The sequence below is a fragment of the Cygnus atratus genome, chromosome 5 (genome assembly GCF_013377495.2).
Source record: "Cygnus atratus isolate AKBS03 ecotype Queensland, Australia chromosome 5, CAtr_DNAZoo_HiC_assembly, whole genome shotgun sequence".
NCBI classification, from domain to species: domain Eukaryota; kingdom Metazoa; phylum Chordata; class Aves; order Anseriformes; family Anatidae; genus Cygnus; species Cygnus atratus.
The window spans coordinates 33,307,658-33,328,019 of NC_066366.1; the positions used below are offsets into that span (position 1 = coordinate 33,307,658).

Consider the following 20,362-nt stretch of genomic DNA (forward strand, 5'->3'; position numbering starts at 1 on the left):
AGCCCTACAAAAGAAGAGTTCAAAACAACCTGTATTTTTTAAGCCAGCCAAAGTAACAGAATGCACAGGGGAATAAAGATACTTCCTTATCACCATGACTCTTGCTGTCTGTTTTTCCCCGCTTGTCTAATATAGAACTTAACTTGTCCCATTATCAAAGCAGCATCAATGCAAACATTAAATTACTTAAGGCCTAATAACAAGCAATTTTATTTCTTAATACAATACGTTAGAGATCTATCGTCTTCGTTGCTTTCCAAGCACAGACGTGAGAAGTTGCACATTTGAAGGCCAGGCCTGCATTGTGGACGTTACTTGACTGAAAACCACCAGTTCCAACAGGACGGGCCCAAGCTGAGCCAGCATTTCAGAGGGCACACCCCACTCCTCCCTCTGCAGTTTCTCCTCTTTGCTGACCCTCCAGCAACAACGTGTGGGCTGCAAGAAGGGCTTCACCTCCAGGGAAGGGGAGCAGTCCAACCAGGGATGAGGCGTAGGTAACAGGCATGGCGCAGCTCGGTGGCTTTCCTTAAAGGCAGGTGTGAACAAAGTAATGGACGCTGGGAAACACTGAGCAAATCCAGCTGAGATGAGCAGCCAGGACTGCAACTGTCTTGAAGAGGTTAAAGTACTTCTAGGTGCAACAGCTCTTCCAATCTGAATTCACATACCAAAGGCAAATGTCTCTCATGGCACCAACACCTGATGTCCTGACTCGTTCAACACGGGAGAGTAAGCTGCAGTCAGAGGTACGAGCGCTGCCTTCCCCGCATCCAGCAAGGCAAAGTCTATCCAAGAAGGGGCCAAGCTCTTATTAAGTCTTCAAACAACAGCACACATATCCCCCTATCCCAACCTACTGGTAAGAGAAAATACCCCAGTACCACAACATCAATCTTGGTTTATGCTTCCCCCTCAGAACTGGCTACGGATAGAGCTTTTCCCCTGGGGCTTCCTCAGTTACCTCTGGTTCAAAGACACACTCCTCTCCCTGGTCTGGTCAAAGTTAATTGCGTTCATCTTTCAGCCTGACATGGCAGTAATTATCCTGAGTCTTACTGAAGAGTTTTATCAAGTTAGCGCAAGATTTTTACAGCACCTAGCATTTCCGCCTGGCCTTAGAATTTGCCACTGCTATTAGACACTCTTAGAGGAAAATTCAACTTTAATATTTTGGAAATTAGTTATATAAATTTCTATAATAGTCAGAGAAGGTGGGAAAAGGGCTCCTTTTTTCACAGATGGACTGACTACCCCACCGAGTCCAAGAGAGCACAGATATCATTCTTTCCTGTGGGTTGTAGGAACAGCTGTAAAAAAAATAATAAAGAAACAACAAAAATACTCCCCATCCCTTGCACATCTCAGACTGGGGTCAAATTCCAGTCCACAACACATTTCTCCTCTCATGCAGAAATTTGTGAGAGATTATGTCATCAATTAGTCAAACCTTGTCTTTTCAAAGAACAGACTTCAGCTCAGGAGGTCTCCAAATATTTAATAGGGTGTGAGATGTGTAACAAAACACAGAGAAGCCCTGAGTACCAGAAGTGGTAGAAATGAACTTTTTGTCTCAGCATTTTCTAGCCTTAATCAGCATATTGCATGAGCAGATCATTAATATTTTAAAGTCAAATAAAGGATGTAATGAAATTTTGGAGACATCTGACCCACTATAATATTTTTGAAAGCTAAGGCTCAAAACGACTGTATGTGTGTCAGTTAAGTGGGTCTCCTGCTAGCTAAGGAGAGGTCAGAAGGGAAGCTAACTATTTTTTAAGTGCTATAATTCATTTTCTGTTTAAAAACATGTTCCTGAAAAGAGAAATTGCATACACATTTAAAGCTAGCCGAACAGCCAACTTTTAAAGATACACACAAACTATGAAGGTGAAGGAGAAGATCCTATCACCTGCAAGGCTTCAAAAACCATAGAATGGTTTTGGGTTGGAAAAGACCTTAAAGATCATCTAGATCCTCCACCACCACCACCCCGCCATGGGCAGGGACACCTTCACCCAGACCAGGTTGCCCAAAGCCCCATCCAACCTGGCCTTGAACACCTCCAGGGATGGGGTCTCCACAGCTTCTCTGGGCAACCTGTTCCTGTGCCTCACCACCCTTTGAGAGAAGAATTTCTTCCAATTATCTCATCTAAATCTACCTTCTTTTAGTTTAAAGCCATTACTCCGCTCTATCACTACACTCCCTGTCAAAGAGTCCCTCCCCAGCTTTCCTGTAGGCCCCCTTTAGGCACTGTAAGGCCACTAGAACATCTTTCCAGAGCCTTCTCTTCTCCAGGCTGAACAACCCCAACTCCCTCAGCCTGTCTTCACAAAAGAGGTGCTTCACCTCTCTGATCTCCTTCCTCCAAGCTCACTCGAACAGGTCCACGTCCTCCTTATGTTGGGGCCCCAGAGCTGAATGCAGCACTCTAAGTGGGGTTCCAGGAGAGCATAGTAGATGGGGAGAATCACCTCCTTCGACCTGCTGGCCATGCTTCTTTTGATGCAGCCCAGGATACGGCTGGCTTTTCAGAGCACAATGAGAGCTCACGTTGGGGGTGTTGGCTGAATAGAAACTTAAATCCTTCTCCTCAGGGCTGCTCCTGATCCATTCTCTGCCCAGCCTGTATTTGTGCTTGGGATTGCCTCAACTCATGTGCAGGACCTTGCACTTGGCCTTGTAGAACTTCATCAGGTTCACAGTGGCCCGCCTCTCAAGGTCCCTCTGGATGGCATCCCTCACCTCCAGTGTGTCGACCACAACACACAGCTTGGTGTCACTGGCAAACTTGCTGTGGGTGGACTCAATCCCCCTGCCCATGTCACCGAAGATGTGAAATAGCACTGGTCCCAATACCAACCCTTGAGGAGCACCACTCATCACTGGTCTCCAACTGGACATTAAGCCGCTGACCACAACTCTTTGAAGGAGACCATCCAGCCAATTCCTTATCCACCAAGCAGTCCATTCATCAAACCCATGTCTCTCCAATTTAGAGACAAGAAGTTGTGCAGGACAGCGTGAAAGGTTTTGTACAAATCCAAGTAGATGACATCAGCTGTTCTTCCTTTATCCACCAATGCTGTAACCCAATCTTAAGAGGCAACCAAAATTTGTCAGGCATGACTTGCCCTTTGTGAACCTGTGCTAGTTGTCCCCAGACACCTCTGTCTTCCACGTCTTAGCATAGTTTCCAGCAGGATCTGCTCCATGGTTCTGCCAGACACCAAGGTGAGAATCACTGGCCTGTAGTTGCCCAGGTCTTCCTTTTTTCTCTTTTTAAAAAATGGGGGTTATGTTCCCCCTTTTCCAGTGAGTCAAAACTTCACCAGACTGCCACAACTTCTCAAATACAATGGACAGCGGTTTACCAACTCCATCTGCCAGTTCCTTCAGGACCCTCAGATATAGCTCATCAGGTCCCATGGACTTGTGCACCTTCAGGTTCCTATGATGGTCTGAAACCTACAGTGGGTGGTTCTTCATTCTCCCAGTCCCTGCCTTTACCTTCCTTGACTTTGGCAGTGTGGCTAGAGAACGTGCTTGGTGGTGAAGACTGAGACAAATGTCAGCCGATGATTTTCATTCAAGCAACTTCTGAATAACTTGGAACCCACAAAACCATTCTGAGAAGAAATACATCAAGTTTAATTCCACGTACCCGAGTAGGATTGATGTAACACCTATTAGGAAATTACGGAGTAAGAAGCCTTTACATCACTTAATACAAAAGAAAGAAGCAAGGGCAAGACTATTTACCCTTTACCTTCTAAAAGGGCTACATTACTTAACTTCCACTGTACGTTAGTGCCAATGCTTGGAGATCATGTCTGATTATCTTAGCAGAGCTACAAGTCTAATAAATATTAACTCTTGTTCTGAAGAAATTACAGTTTTGAAATGGCATTTATACTCAAAAGTAGAAACCAGAATAAAAACAGTGCAATATTTCAAGTTTTAAACTCTTTTTGAACATAAGGACAGTAACTGTTTCTTACCATTCAAATACAAAAACCCATGTATTATACAAGGAGTTAAACCTAGCACTGCCACACTACAGTCCATGTGATGTTAGCACAGAAAAATAAGCAGATACAATCTATTAGTGTCCCACATAGTGCCACAACACAGCTGCTACTGTCCATGCTCTTCTCAGAGAAATTAAGTTTTAGGGATACTGAAGCTGACATTTATATCACCACAATGTATCTTCCTAATGCAAAAGATAAAAGCAGCACATTTGGATTTATTACCAAAAAAACTCCAAAAACACAACATCTATAAGCTGTGGTTTTGCCTGGTTTATCTAGGAAAAAATGCATTTTAAAGCAACAGTACATTAAACCCAGCTAGTATAGCTGTTTCTAAAACTATTTGGCTATTTATTTCCTCTCTTTTATGTACTCTAGTTTTATGACTGACATTACGTCTAGCAATTTTTGGTGACATCAGAGAAACTGCTAGCAGATCTGTCCAGCTCACAAGCCAGGTTGTCTGACACCCTCCTGCCTGTCTGCAGTGGGTGCATCATCTTGACATCTTGCAGTGCCGACATCTTTGCATTCCAGGTGTCGATTTCAATGGGTTCATGAAGTTTTTTCTCTACAGTTCTCAATATAAGTGGATTTAAAGGCTTTCCAATTACAAAACTAGGGAGAATACTGGAGACCTGGCTAACAATTAAAGTGGCTTCATATTTTAAGTTAATTGGACTCTAGCCATAGGATTCCTTAGATTTTAAGATCAGAATTGACACTCACTGAGGGGCCTGACCCAATGCTCCTGTTAACAGGAGATGCCTGTAGCTCTAAACTGCAGGTGCAGAGAATATTGAAGTAGCTGAAGTGATAGACAAATTCATAACAGCTCCTAAAGACACTTCATATCATGACTAAACATCCTCTCAAAAAGACCTTTCCATTAATGGATCAAAATTCTATTTGTAGTATCTGTATTTCTCATCAAACAGTATTTTTTTGGCTCAAAAATTAAGACCTTTGCAGAAACTTCATTCTTGACTGTTGAAATTATGTCAGACAAAAGCTACGCAACTACTGAAATACATTTAAAAGTAATTTGGGAGAAATTATCAAGTCTCTCACCAGTTTTCCATAAAGAAAATCATTATAAACTCCAAATCTGTTTTGTAATAGCTATGTCTAAGTGAATATTTAAAGGAAATTAACATATAACACTACATTACAGTTAAAGACAAAATCTTTCAAATCATTTTTGTCTGTATCTATAAATATAAATTAGTCTCATTTGCTTCTGAAAAAGCAGCCTAATATCTGATTAAAATGAATCTTCTCCACCATGTACGATTTTGTGCACCTACATCCTTTATACAATAACTCTTGAAGTTCCTAAGTCTGTTAAAAGTAGACCTACAACCCATGACAAATTTGGACAGGTATGCAAACAACAAGACAGAAGTTCAAAAGGAGGAAATCATTTTCAGTTCGCTAAAGAATAGTTAAGTTGTGTGGGCATTTAAAAATAAAATGGGAACATGCTATAACCACCTGCTTGACACTTATATGATACCCAGCTTCCCTGCAGAGGGTCATTTTCTCCCAAAGGTGTTAAAGCACCAGCCCTGGTTTGGTAGCAGAAGAAATCTTAATGTTTAGACAGAGCAAGATTTCACTTTTCATCCATTTCAAGTGGACAATTTCCATGTACTAGAGCATCCCAACAAGTCATTTCTGAAGAGTCTTGCCGTATGTAAGAAACATCTATCAAACCTGCCTTCAAAAGCAGGATTCCTGCACATTACAGAAGACAGTATATTGAGAAAGAAGTTCTTTGTATGGCAGGCAGAACTGAATCTTAGTCAGGAAACCATTCTCATCTAAAAAAAAATAAAGAAACCAAAAAGCTTCTTCTGGTCTCAAGTTTCAGAAAACATAGTACCTGTAAGCCACACAACTTTAATTGTCCAGAAGATAGATGTTAGGAGCTTAGCATTCTGAGCTTCTGTAAAACTGCTTCCCCCACTGACTTACTCTGAGAATGGGACTGTTTCTGTTTCTTAAGATATATGACAAAATTTACAACGAGTTGGAGAATTCACGAATACAGTTTTGTGCAAGCCAATCACAAAGGCATTTGTCACTAGCCCCAAGGTGTACATGGAGCTTTTGAGGTTAGAAAGTTGCTGACACAATAATCAGGCACTTCCACACTGCCTAGGGCTGGACGCAACTCTAAAGGACAAAGCATTGCTCTGAAAAGCTGCCATACTAGAATGAACTGAAGCAAATTATAAAGAGAGTGCATGGATATGGAGCAAAAACTACACAGGTCCAAAGACTGCCAAGTATTCATATTTTCAGAAGTCTAAAATAAAAGGACAGCCACTCATTCTGCAGGATATTAAGCAACTCTAAAACATATTTCTTAAAAATTCACATCACATACACAGAGGAAAAATAAGGTAAATACATTCAGCCTTCTATAAACAGTACAATGCACTTCTCCTTCTCTTAGCAAACACCATCACTAAGGTTTCACTTATCGGTTAAGGAGAAAGCTGGCTCATTCCTCCTTGCTACATATGGCAGCCCAGATGTAACTCTTTTAAATACCACTGTCCATTTACTATTACTCACTGTCAACATTTTGCCAATGACATCTTGAGAAAGAAGAAAAAGAAATCACAACTACTTAACTGTTTCTAACTCACCTCACCTAGCCTTGAAGAGAATTTACTGCACAAAGAGGAAGTGCTCATGACAACTCAGGTGCTTTCTCATGTCCGTTAGAAGACAACATTTAGAATTTCTCACTATTAAAAGAATACAGAATAAGAATTCCTTTTCATAAAATAGATCAAATAAATGTTATAGGGAAAACACTTTCTCTACCTCTTGACACAACTTAAGTTTGAATTATTATAGTTAACTCCACCAAAATTTCCATCAGAGTTCTACACTTGTCACTGCCTAATACTTACCAATTTTGTTTCCAAAGGTAGCAAAGGTCGAGAAAGACAATGCACCTTGCACGCCAACACCAGCCTTTACTGACTTAGTAGGAAGGAGGAAAAAAAAAGTCTCAAAGAATAACGGACCTAATTGAAACAGAAATAAAAAACACGCCAAGAAAACCTACATGATACCTGGCCTCAAGCACCTGCCTCCTGTAACAGTGAAGCTCCCAGCCAGGTGCCTCTGCTGGCTAGTTACTGCAACACACCAGCAGGGAAAGGTTGCTCTAAACAGATCACAGGCTTTCTGGAGTTTCTAGAAGTCAAACAAAGTATCTTAAAAATCAACCCAGAAATAATACCGAAAAAAATGACTATGCAACACTGCAAATATTAGAATTCACCTTGACTTGACCCACCTTTGAAGAAAATAAAGTATCTTCATTATTTTATGGACAGAAAATACATACTGGTTGATGATTTCACTGAATGCTAATGTTTCCTGAGAATGAAGACTGCATTCTGTTCCTACAATAGTGTCAATACAGGAAAGAAAGCACACAGACTTACTGAAACCCTAAAAGCATTCTTATCCTTCTATCCTTAAGTCCATTCTCTCTTTAAACCCTTTGAGGCCCAATCTTACTACAGCCTCCATGATAAAATAAGAAACTTATACTGACTACACCACTAACGGCAGATAACGTTTATTTGAATTGAAAACCAAATCCTAAAAATAAACTTTTACAAAAACTTTACACGCACTTGGCCCTCTCGCTCTTCCTTCATATACACCTTTGTCTCCAAATCACTTCCAGAAAGGCACAACTCCTCTTTATCTATCCAGTGTCCATCAATAAACCTCCAGCACACCTATAAAATGCCACTGCGATTAAAAGAAACCAGTTCCAAACATTGTGCAACAAATCACATTCATTTCAGTCCTTTTCACAAATAAGCACGGGGAGTTGAACTGAATGCTTCAACAATGCAGGTTGTAATGCGTAACTGATATGTTGGAAAATACTGCCTAAGGCTAACTGTCCTTGTCAGTTTTGTCCTTGGCGTAGTAGCATTAAGTTTTTTGCTAATAAAAGTATTTCAGTCTATAGCTGTACTATACTCATTGTGCAAGAAAAAAAAAATCAGTTTCAGGAAGTGGCTTCTTTTCAAATCAACTAACTTAGCTGAGAAAAAACAGCAAAGGAAAGTTTTTGCATCATTTCTAAGCATGAGACATACTGTCTTTCTCTCTTCCAAAATTCACCCCAGTTCACAAAAGAGATTGGGACCAAACAATTGAAATAGGAGCTAAAAGATCCATAAGGCTTTTGAAAAGCAGATCCCTGGATTTGATTCTCCTTATAACACTGATACACTTGGAATAAGTCAAAATATTGTCCCTTCAGCCGTGAGGTCATTCTGCTAAGGTAAGGAGAACAGAGCACAGCAAGTGAAATCCACAGGTCCTAACAGCTGGCCTAGCAAGTTATGCTGCCTATTTAAAAGTAAATCCAATTATTTTCACAGATCAACACACTCAAGTGATTTATTGTACTCTTCAGTGATGGAAGGCATTAGTATGGGAATTAAGGAAATGCAGTTTTATTTCCAGCTTTGTGGCTGACCCACATATTAATGCTTTTCCCGTCTTTCATTTTTCTCCCATTGTTTCCTAAACAAGACTGATGTTTAAACATTTACAGTGCAATATAAAATGTGAGTGTTGCTCATCTGGACACACTCAAGCACCTTCATTTGCACTAGCTTCTGTGCAAACAGCAAAGCTGCCCCTGTAGGGTAGGTCACCTCTCTACACAGGCTTGTGCAATAGACACAAGGCATGACTTCAACTATTATCAAACATTCCCATAACAACAAAAAAATATCTTGACCCAAAGGTTCCCACAAAAGGGATGTACCCTAGCACAGTGAGATTTTGATTTCAGTTGGGGGGGGGGGGGGGGAATCTAATACAGCAATATTATCTTCCAATTTCCATTTCTAAATTGTGCTTTTAGCTTAACAGAACTGGTTAATCTGTTCTCTTATAAAAATTCACTGGCGAATTTAATCCCTTTTACCAGCTCCCAAATAAGACACCTTAAAGGGTGCTAAATAAAACATCTTAAATCCCCATCATCACAATCTGATGTTTCTCCCACCTTTCCTCCAAGTATGAAAGGGAATGGTGGTAGGCTTTGAAATAACTACTGACATGTGAGGTTACCCAGCAAGTCAAAACATGCAGGAGCAACTAATAACCAACTCTTGACATCAATAGGGGATTTTCAAGGAAATACTGTAGTTTAACTGCCCATTTTCTATCTACAAGGTTGCTTTTCAAACAGAGCAGGCTATTTTGGAGATATAAGCCAAGGCACATGAAGATTAAAGATGCATCCAGCTAGGCTCCATTCAAAAAGTTCTCCAGCTGCCTCCAAATCTGGCTTAAATACTGTATGAATTCAAAAATCAAAAGTTGAGCCAGACACTCATTGCTAAAAGAGGGCTAGCAGGAGGAAGATGCGGATGTCTCTTTTTATTTTTAATGGCATAAAAAAATAGTCATTTGTGTTTCCCAAATTAAGTTACTCCAGTGCTTATGTATATTAGATATGCAAAAATGAACTTCACAAACCAACAGTAAGAAATCTAGATGGAGTTATTTTAAGAGGAGAATGGGAAATCCAAGTTTAGATGCAAGTATGGGTTTAATCAAGATTTAGCATTACAAAAGGTTTGAGAAAACTTAGCAATATTTCAGTCATCACATGCAAATGACTAACATCAATTTTGCAAAAAGTTTGGTGCAAAAGATGCAGCAGGGAGAGATGCGTGCACTTTGCCTATCTAAAATCATCTGTACAACATTCAAAATTTGTTTCAGCCAGTACATCTTGAGAATATGGAAGATGACGACTTAATGAGAAGTCATTATATTCACATTTTCACACAATATTTGGATGCAAATTAAATAAATGTCAACAATTAAAATAGTAAGCTCGCACAGATCTCTCAAACATTCACCTTCTGAACAGGTGCTGTTCACACTGATCAGAGGGTTCAAAACATTCTTATGATTCACAGAGGCAGTCAACCAGACGTAAGGAGGAGTTACTCTTTGATAGGGAAAACTGAGCGACTACATCAAATTATCGAAGAAACAACCTACAAACTGTTAATTCTGGGAGGGGACAAGGCTAAATGTATCACTACATTTCATTATTAAAACTGAACTCTGGGAAGGCACAAAATTGTTTTTCATATATTTTAAGACTGCTTTATAAGCAGTTGGCATAGACGGATGCTATAGTTACATGGAAATTAGCCTATCATTTGTGCCATTTACTTAAAAAAGATAGGTGCTCAGTAATAGGTATAGCTCCAGATTAACAACTGGAACTGAAAATAAGCCTCACCTGCTTCGAGTTATTAGTTATTACACATTCAGATGGCATATTTGCACACCGCCTCCATTACTGACAGAATAACTGGCATTTTAATGTGCCCTTGATGGCGCTTAGGGAAAGGAAGGATTAGAAACTCCAGACACAACTGACGGAAGTGAGTGACTTCATTATTTATTTCCGTATTTTGAATACTAAAATTCTCATGGACTTCAATGGGTATACCTAAAATACACAGGCATATCTTGCCTACCTTTTAATGAACAATACAGATGCATTTTTAAGTGCTCTTTCCTCCCTGTTCAGTGTACCTGCTTCTCTCCTGCTCTCCATCCCTCTTGCACAAACTCACATTCCTCTCACCAAGGCACAGCATTTCATGCTTACAGAATATGACAGAACATGTTTTGGGTACAACTTGCTGATAGTGTGTTCAAAAAGGCTCCATGAAAATTCACCTTTACTATAGATGACAAGCATGCAAGAAGAGCAAACTCACAGGAGGCATTTATGCATATTGCCAATCTTTTTATTACTCAGTCATGGTACCTGGAATAAATATAGCAACATTAATCCCATTCCTGACAATTTTTGAAGACTTGACAAGTTTCCTCAACCAGTTTAAACCTTAAACGTTTACACTTATTCAACCATTAAAAAAACATGGTTAAATTACACCACCATTCTTAAAATCCCCTCCAAAACCTTTGCTTGTTATTTAGTGGCAAGGTTAAAAGGAATCTTACCCTAAGCATACAGGATTTGGAATAATCTTAACTACCCCAATTTGCTGTGAGCTTTAAATACAACCAAAAGTCAGTAGATTTGCCTATTCACAATGTCGAAGTTATAACAACATAATCTTGCTTTTCCAATGTGTGTTCTACCTGGTGACGTTCCACAGTTTCAACTAGTCTCCGCAGTAAAGTATGTTACCCCCTCCCCTCCAAAAAATAAATACACAAATATCCTTACACTGACAACTATTTTTTAGTACTTTTTCAGGTAAGAGTACACAGCTCTTTAAAATCAAAGGAACAAAAGGTATCCACTTTATTCTTTCCATGTCAGAGCAAATGTGTTCAAATACAAGTCTAGCTTTCACAAGACTGTTTTCTTGAAGATTAAATGAATTTCATTGCAACTTAACTACAACAACAGACATTTCCAATTTATTTTCAAATACAGAGAAAACAATGCGTTATTTCTTTAGTAATATAGTAAAAGGGTGATGGTGATAGGCATAAGATCAAAAGATCCTATTCCTGTAAGCTTTCTTCCACATTTAAGACAGAATGTTTCTACAACTTTTCTAAGTAATTGTGATAAGCACAGATGTAGAAATTGCTCCATATTTGACACGACATTGCTAAAAAGCATGTTTGCTGCCCACTTCTTCCTTTACATTTTTTCAGTCGAATAAACATGACCTCTTCCTTGTCACTGGAATAAAGTACTGTTATGATACATACCAAGTGATGATACATCTGAAAGAGCATATTATCATTTTTAATTAACTATGCAAGGAGAGAAGCAGGAAAAAGGTGTTACTTAAAGATGAACAAGGAATGTAACCTTATGTTAGCCCTACTCTACTTACTCTACTGCAGTTTTTCACTAGTGTCACTGATAATAATCCAACCCCAAATCAAAAAAAAAAAAGAGTACATGTTGCTAAACATCCTCATGGAAAGATTCAAGAACAAATTCTTTGTTTTTACTGTAAAGAATATATTTAACCCAAATAAAAACTGAATGGATACATGTAATCATGGGTAAACTTCTAGAAAACAATGCCAGGAGAAGACACTATTCAAGAATACATGGAATGGAAGAACGCTGAAGACGGTATTACTTTCTTATAAACATGCAAAAACAACATTGTTTTAAAAAAGCATAATAAAAATCAAAGCTACACAGCAACATAATTCATATTTAAAACCCAAGTTTATATTTCACAATTAAAATCACAATTAAAACTTTTGCAAAAAAGTTACTCCTGATTTTTTTTTTTTAATTAAAATAGACAAGTAGGGGTAGGTTGGGAAGGCAGAGATTGGGGTGGAATCTGAATATCAGTTTTAAAAGAAATGCAATCAGAATTTCCAAACTGTAACTCTGACATTTATAGCTGAGGAACAAGACTGTTAAACTGAATTCACCTTTCTGCCCCAAGAATGGAAAAGTGAGGTAAACCCAGTTTAGAGCTCTGTAATAACAAAGAGACCAGCAGAGGAAAATAATTGTCTGAAGGATTCACGTGTACTGCTCTCTAAATGCAAATTACGTTCAAGCAAGTTTTCCTCTTTCTGAAGTTTCCTCCATATGATAACACAATCAGCATACACTGCTCCGTCATCTTTCAGGTGAAACGAATCAAAGCATTTATTTTCACCACTTTCAAGTTTTCAAAACCCCTATGAGTATATGACATACCTCGTGCTGTAACAGTTTAACCCTGCATCAGCTAACAAATTTCTTTAGGTTTAAGCCTACACACAGCATTAGCGTATTTGCTTTCTCTTTGTACTTTGCCAGATCTCTTCAATTTCACAAACTTCTGAACAGAGCTGTCATTATTAATTCTCAGCAAGAAACCCAAGCCACTATGAATCATTGCAGTGACTGGCACCAAGTGTCGGCACTACTCTCACAATGCTGCAGAAAAGGAGAGAAATCCTAAAGCAACTGAAAGCTTTTAGCTAAGCTACCACTGCGTCGGTTCTTGCACTGTAAGTCTTCATGCAACTTTATTAAATGAGAGAGCAAAGAAAAAGGGTACATTAGGCTCGTATAACATTTCAGAAGCCAGAAATATTTCAGCATTCTGCTTTTGTAACATCAGGGTCTCAGCTCCACTCCACGATCTCAGAAAAGGGATATCACACAGGCTGGAGCTTTAATATTTCACACTTCATTAAAAGCTGATAAAATAGTGACAATAATGCCTCCCATAACTGTCCACAGTGCAAGTGTTAGGCCCTCAGAGTTTATTCATTGGACATTAAACATCAAGACTACTTGGCTCTAAACAAGATTACAGAAAACAGACGTCGTACGTTCCTTCTTCCTCAAGAAACACACTAGATAGTACCAAGAATTTATTTACTACACAGAATTACACATCCCCACCCTGTGTGAAAATTAAATTGTTGGATAATATTCTCCCCATAAAACAATTGATAATAATTATTTTTCCCAAAATAAGAAGTAGAAGCGAGAACAGAAGAAGGCTTTGTTATAGTCTCTATAAAGCTGCTTAACTCTGCATTGCCAAGCCACAGCTGTCTATACAACAGATTCCTACAATTAAGAGGGAGTAAGCATTTCTCTGCATTGGAAAGTTTTTGTTCTTTTTTTTTTTCCCCTCCCTCCTTCGTTCTCCTTCTAGAACTCATTTACCACAATCATTGCATTTTAGCACCCATACTACTTTAACAACGCTATCTTCTGGGACACTGGCAGCTCTGTGCTCTAATGGTAAATTAATGAAATTAAGTATTTAAACTTCAACGGCGAGAGAAGGTCACTGTCCTATTGACAGCGAAAACTATAAAAATACAAAGACTGAAACCAAACCGTGACTTCATATTTACTGTATTCTCTCTGTGGTGGAAGTAAAAACAGAAACTTATTTTTAAATCTTTTGGAAACATAGCCCATGTTAATCCCCATGAACAAGTGTGCTTCAGCACTCTGAGCTGTAACTTTCAGCTGTGTACAAGGAAGATATAGCTGTGGGTTTTTTTTAAGAAATGGATAATTTAAAGCAGTGTATACACTAACATGCGTTTCATAACGTAACTTAAAAGTTATGAATCAGTTTAAAAGTTACAACAAGATATTTTCTTATCTTCCACTCACTATCGCACTGCCTACCCCTGCTGATCATGTGAACTGGTAGTCAATATAATTTGCTTTGTGGCATCAAGGCAAGCTAATTTTGAAATTATCATGGGCCTCCAGAGCTTACCAGAGAATTCTGAAGCTGCTTGCTGTGAGACACAGCCACATGCAGAGGCTCATGCTGGTTTTAGAGAATAAATCATCTTCAAGAGAGACATGCCATCACAACAGCAAAACCTCAGTTTTTGCTGAATTAGTATTCTCATTAAAAAATCATTTTCTTTATTATCCTTACATGTTCTTTCCTAGACTCATTGTTCCACTACTAAAACATACTATAATTTTTAGTAAACAAAATTTCTAGATAAATGTTAATCACTGTCTATTCCTTTTCTTAGGAAAGGCAGTTGTTTCAGTATAGGAAAAGGTAATTCTCAGAGCAGATACAGATAATGAGTGATGAATGGAGGTATCTAGATATGACACTGACGTGTAACTCTATCCTTACCTATGCACACATTTCAAAATGTTCCCCATCTTCAAAAGGTGTAAGCTCCTGACCCTAGCAACCAACCTAATTTGGTTCAGTTATTGACCCAACAGCAACACAATCAACACAATCAGGGACTTCTAAGTTTTTCAGGGTTTCTGTGTACAAAGTTTTGTGTTTTGTTAAAAAACACAAATGAGAACAAGTTTTCAGATGTTTTCAGATGTCTCTGTTATTTTCCTTCTAGTTACCTGCAAGATGCATCATCCAGTTCCACAGTGTTTCTATAAAGCATTCAGTTATAATTATTACTAATACTTAAGACCTATTGAAGAGAATTCCTACAAAATAGCAAATGTAAGACAATTGAAATGCAATTTATCGTGGTAAAAACAAGGAACAAGTCTCCAATTCATCTCTTAGGTACCTAAGCTAACATGTATTTAGTTGGGCTTGACACAAAGAAAAATTCCACCATCCTCATTTAGAATTCCACAGTCTGAACCAATGAAAACAGAATCTAAAGATTTGCCTAAAGCAGGATGTTCTGGTTTAGAATAAATTTCAAAATAACAATAAAGGAAGTGACAAAATTATTTCATTTTCCCAGCTCCCTTAATACAAACCATTAGTTTCGATGCTAGGTAATTTGTTGTTATAGCTTCCACTGATTACAGTAGTTGCTTGTTTGATAGACTTTCAATAATTCATCCTATCTTTCGTTGAGAGAAATCAAATATAAATCCCAAATGCCTGTTTGCCCATACTTATTTTTGCACTTCAAAAAAAAAATAGCAGCACTCTTGGAAGCTGGGAGAATATACATCTTTAGAAAAGGGTGTTAAAAATACATCTCCCTACCTGTTTCTCACTCAGAGCTGTGATTTTGGCTTGAAGTTCGTGAAGCTGTTTCTTCAAATCAGCATTCTGATTAGAAAGAAAAAATATCTGTGAGAAAGATATTCCATTTGTTAACATAGAGTAGTAGCAGGAAGGTGTTTTTTTTTTTTCATATTATACTACAGATAACAGCACCTCTGGATGTACAGCCAATAAAATTCAAGAGGCTCAACAAAGCCTTACTTAAGTCACTGAGTGCAAAAACCATCAGAGGACCCTTCTAGCACTCAAAGAGAGACAACTCAGTTTGGAATTCAGATTTCATTGAACATCCATTAGTGCTCACCACAATATAAAGCACATTTATACATTCCATCAAGTTTACAAATTAAACAAGAAATGTTCGTCAATATATAATGCAATTGTATCATATTGAATGCAACAGTATGTCACCTAAAGCACATTCACCTATGCTACTTATGCAAAGACGTTATGCATTTGACTGTGTTGAGCATCAGCAACCATATCTATTAAATCTTAACTGCCACACATGCCGAATGAAGGCTAACATATCTAAATCTTCATTTCCACGTATTTTTATGCCTTAGACTATATTTAAGAGAATTACATCTGCCTTAGCACATCATTCATATCAGCACTTTGCTTACAATAGCACTTTAAGTTTAAGATTTAAAAGCAATAAACATCGCTATAAAGATGCAGAGAGAACACAATTTTTAGCAGGACTATTTCTTTTCTACTAAAAATAAAATTTAAAAAAGATTTGCACTCAGTTTAAAGCCTGTGAAGCTCTGAAGAAATGTGACAGGGAAGCAAACTTTTCTGCATTTTACCCCCCACAACCCCCCCATCATTTATGTTGCAAATTCTTTACACTAGAGGATGTAGGTTTGTTGTGTTACATAGAAATATTAGAACATGAGACTAATACTGTTATAGGAACTTCATGCTCAAGACAACTTGCCCATTTTTATATTCATCCACAATTTCAAAATGTGTAACAATCTCAACTCAGTTATCTCTGGATAGTTCTCTCCAATATAAACACAATCCTAGCAAAACCAGATATTGACCAGTCATCCTCCCTTTCTCTGGATTCTAGTTAATGCATTTTTTATCCCAGACTATTAAGAGCTTGGAAGCAGGGACCAGATTCATTCTTCCTGGCTTCATGAACTTTGCATGGCTTTTTGCAGCCCTGAGCTGTCTTTCAACGGACACGAACAGAAAGCAAACTACTCTGCAGGCTAATCATTAGCAGACTAGCCCAGCAAGTAAGAGCAGCAGACCTTTCCCAAATCCCATCGGAATAAGGAAGTTCTAGCAAGTAGATTTTCCAATACTATCCTACTCCTCCCTCAACACTTCTGTCAGGGGTCTTTCTGTACTTGACAGTTACAAAAAGTTGTCTTCCCACTCCACTGAGATCAGAAAATATGTACACAGAAAATTACAGTGCATTCAGTACTGTATGGGAATGGAAGCACTTAATAGTAAACTAGAAGCGAACTGCTTTTCTTTATCCCTGTACTCAACATTTCACACTGGTTAGACTAATTCCACGTAACTCCCCTTTCAGATAACTAGAGTGCTTAATTGCTGTGCAAGACAAACCAAGTCTCTTTACACTGTCACTGAGAAAGAGATGACTTCAGCTGTCTACACAAGGAGTCTAGTTATCTAACTTCAGTAGCTCTGAAACACCACAAGGCCTGGTATCCACTCTTCAGACATCACAGTGCTGAAGTTGGATATCTAAGACTGTATTCAACCTGAATATTCTATTCTTCATTTGGACAACATTTCTTGGAAGGAGGATCCTCTCTCTTCTTTTATAATTCAGACAAGAAAAAAGCAAGTGGCGTTTTTTGTAAAGAAAAACTTCCAGTGGAACCAGAAACTTACTTAACACTTGTATTGTACCATAGCCTGCAAGAGCCCCTTGATTTATACTTCTAAGAACGAGACAAAAGGCTCCAAGAGTGTTGGTGAAATTTTTTTGTTTAGTTGATTTATCTGCAGGGATTTTTTGTTTTTCTTTTAAAAGAACAATCCAGTCATTGCTTAAAGACTTGCTCATAATAGCTTTCTTTTAAAAACTGTGTTAACATGGAAAAACATGAAGTATCTAAAATTCCCATGCACTGTTATTCCCTGTATTTTTAAGGGTAAATAATATAATACAAAGAGAAATATTTACCTGCGGATCTTGCTTCATTTGGGCAACCAGTTTCTAGAAAGAAAGAGATGCAAAGAGATAAAATTAAGATTTTCATTAAGGATCATACTGAACAGTTTAAAATTAAACATTTTTGGAGAACTTTAAAAAAATACACATTTCATAGCATTCAATAGCTAGGCATAATCCATGAGGAATTCAATACATATAATTTCCAAACCCATTCTTATTGATATAGTAAAACTATCACTAATCCGCCACTTTTGTTCCCTCTCCTAAACAGTTCTTGAACAAGTGATGCCTTTTTAGGACAATTTAAAGCAGCTGTTTAAACTAATCTAACAGCTATGCCTTCTGTAGAACTGTAGCCTCCTTTGCTTGCAGTCACAAGAAACACAAATCACAGAGAATCACTGCAAATACAAAAGCTGTTTGTGCACTCAAGCACAGAACGTTTCAAGTACTAAGGGGACGCCTGTGTGTTGGCTTGGCTGGTACCACATGGAAGACCCATGTCCAGAAGTATCTCTGCCACTTTCCTCCCTCAGTCAGAGATTGAGATCATTGCAGAAGAGTTGCCCTCCACATCCAAGGGGAAGCAGACAGATGGCTACTATTCACTATTCTTCCTCCTTCATTTCCTTCAGGCAGCTGCAGGAAGATGCTGCCTATTGATAAGCAGGGAAGTTATCAGGCTGTCACTAAAGAAAACTAGAGCCCACAATGAAGAGGCAACAAACCACCACCACCCCCAAATTTCTTTTCTGGTTACAGCCAAGTCTCATCACATTACATTGTTCTTTGCATGTGAGGAAAAAACACGGCAAAGTCTGTACTTTCTTCTCCATTGCCTCACCAAAATCAGGAAAAGGAGTGAGGAACAGAAAGACAGAACAAAAAAGAAGCATGTTTAATTCTACCTGCATTGATAGGGCTCAGAGAATTCACCTTATCAATGATTTTTTAAAGTGTATTTCATTTCACATCCTAAAAGTGGCATTAATCAGAAAAAACATAACAGAGGAATAAGTCTGAGCCAGACCACAGGTTTAACTGCTCTAACATCTTTCCAGTACTAGCCAATAGCAAACATGACCATCAGTAGGAGTACTGCAAAAGTGTAGAGTGTCATCCCCCATCTTTTAGAAATTTAGATCTTGGATGTCTTCAAAGATGGTATCTTAGGCTCAATAGCTAGTAACAAAATTTTCTTCCATTAATCTGCCTTAATTACTTTCTGAACTCAAGAGAACACCACAAATCCTGTAACAATATGTTCCAAAGTTAAACTGTAGTACTCCTAGGTAAAGGGACCTCCTTTTTCTTTTGAATCTGCCTCCTATTAACGTGTGCATGAGGGGCAAATGAAATTATGGAAAGCTATTCCTTTACTGTTTCTCTAGTCGTCTTCTTCATACCACATTTTTTCCACATCTCATTCCTCATAAGCCATCTCTTTCAGATTGCAAGTCTCCTCACGCACAAGTCATTCCATTGCTTTGTTCACTCTTAGCACGCTTCCCTGTACTTCTCCAGTTCTTCTCCATCACTGGGAGAAAGAGGGATTAAAACTGCATGCAACATTCAAGTACTCTGTACCACAAGAACTGCTTGCTCAGTGCTAATTCAGTCTGCTCTTACAGATACAAGATGGACAGTTTTTCCCAGGCGCATCTCTTGGCATTTATCTACATTGAATATTATTGTTTCATCATTCAGTATCGTGGGAAGTTGAGGTGCTACGTTAGCCGTGTGCTTACGTGCTTAGCTCACTTTTCCTCAGTGCTTTCTGCTACATCAGAGTTTGACAAAAAAAAAAACGGATCTGTTTGTCTTGACACATACAAAGTTCTTGTACAGACTCAATCACAGGACAACATACTCAGTGGCTGTAGATTGTTCATAATGTATTACTAAATTTATGGATCATGTAATATGGCATCATCCAATCATAAGAAAAATGTTTGCTAAAGTTAAGATATCTTCAAATACTCTGTTCTTTTTGCTAATAAATGAAAAGAGAAAGGATGCTTTTGGTTCTTTCCACCCATCAGCTCGAAGAGTCATCCATGAAGCCCAACCCTGCTGAGAGAATAGCTAAATAGAGCGCCTCTCACACCTCTTGTGATCAAAACCATGAAGAGCAGACTGTTTCAAAATAACCTCAACCAAGTCAACACAGTAGCAGAATAGAGCTCTGCTAGAGTTGATGCATCTCTTCTCAGGAAGAGATTGCTTGGCTATCAAAGATATTTTAATATTTAAATTGTACTCCAATACAGTAAGTGACCTGGTCAGACACCACTTATAGAGGAACCTTCAATCATCGAAATGGAACAAAGAAGCATCTTCTCCTAAACAGCTAAACACCTTCTTCGGGTCTTTATTGGTAGTAGTTTAAGATACACTCTGCCAAACAGGCAGCATCAAAGCTTCAGACAGAGTTCTGAAGCTGAACTGGAATAGGCAGGAAATAACGAGCTATTCTACAAACAAATTTCAATCCTACTGAGCACCACTGTCTACAGCTACATAAGCAGTCATGACAAGTGACATGCTGCATCAGGAAGTTAGGAGGCTCTGCTCACACAGAGTGAAAAGCTGAACTTCATCACAGACACCTGTCCACCAGGTACAAA

The 20,362-nt window shown here is 38.4% G+C and overlaps 1 protein-coding gene across 12 annotated transcripts in view; it reads right to left on the bottom strand.

Annotated features, from left to right (window-relative positions):
- Nucleotides 1–20,362, bottom strand: part of PHF21A (PHD finger protein 21A) — a 133,901-nt gene that overhangs the window by 74,624 nt on the left and 38,915 nt on the right. For 8 of the 12 annotated variants that reach the window (XM_035539246.2, XM_035539247.2, XM_035539245.2 and 5 more), the window contains exons 4-5: nt 17,745–17,777; nt 15,545–15,610 (exon numbers count right to left, since the gene is read on the bottom strand). In XM_035539246.2, the coding sequence (XP_035395139.1) occupies nt 15,545–15,610; nt 17,745–17,777 (99 nt within the window). Of the gene's footprint in view, nt 1–15,544; nt 15,632–17,744; nt 17,778–20,362 lie in introns of all 12 variants that reach the window. The other 4 variants (XM_035539241.2, XM_035539242.2, XM_050710766.1 and 1 more) reach the window with 1 other exon arrangement.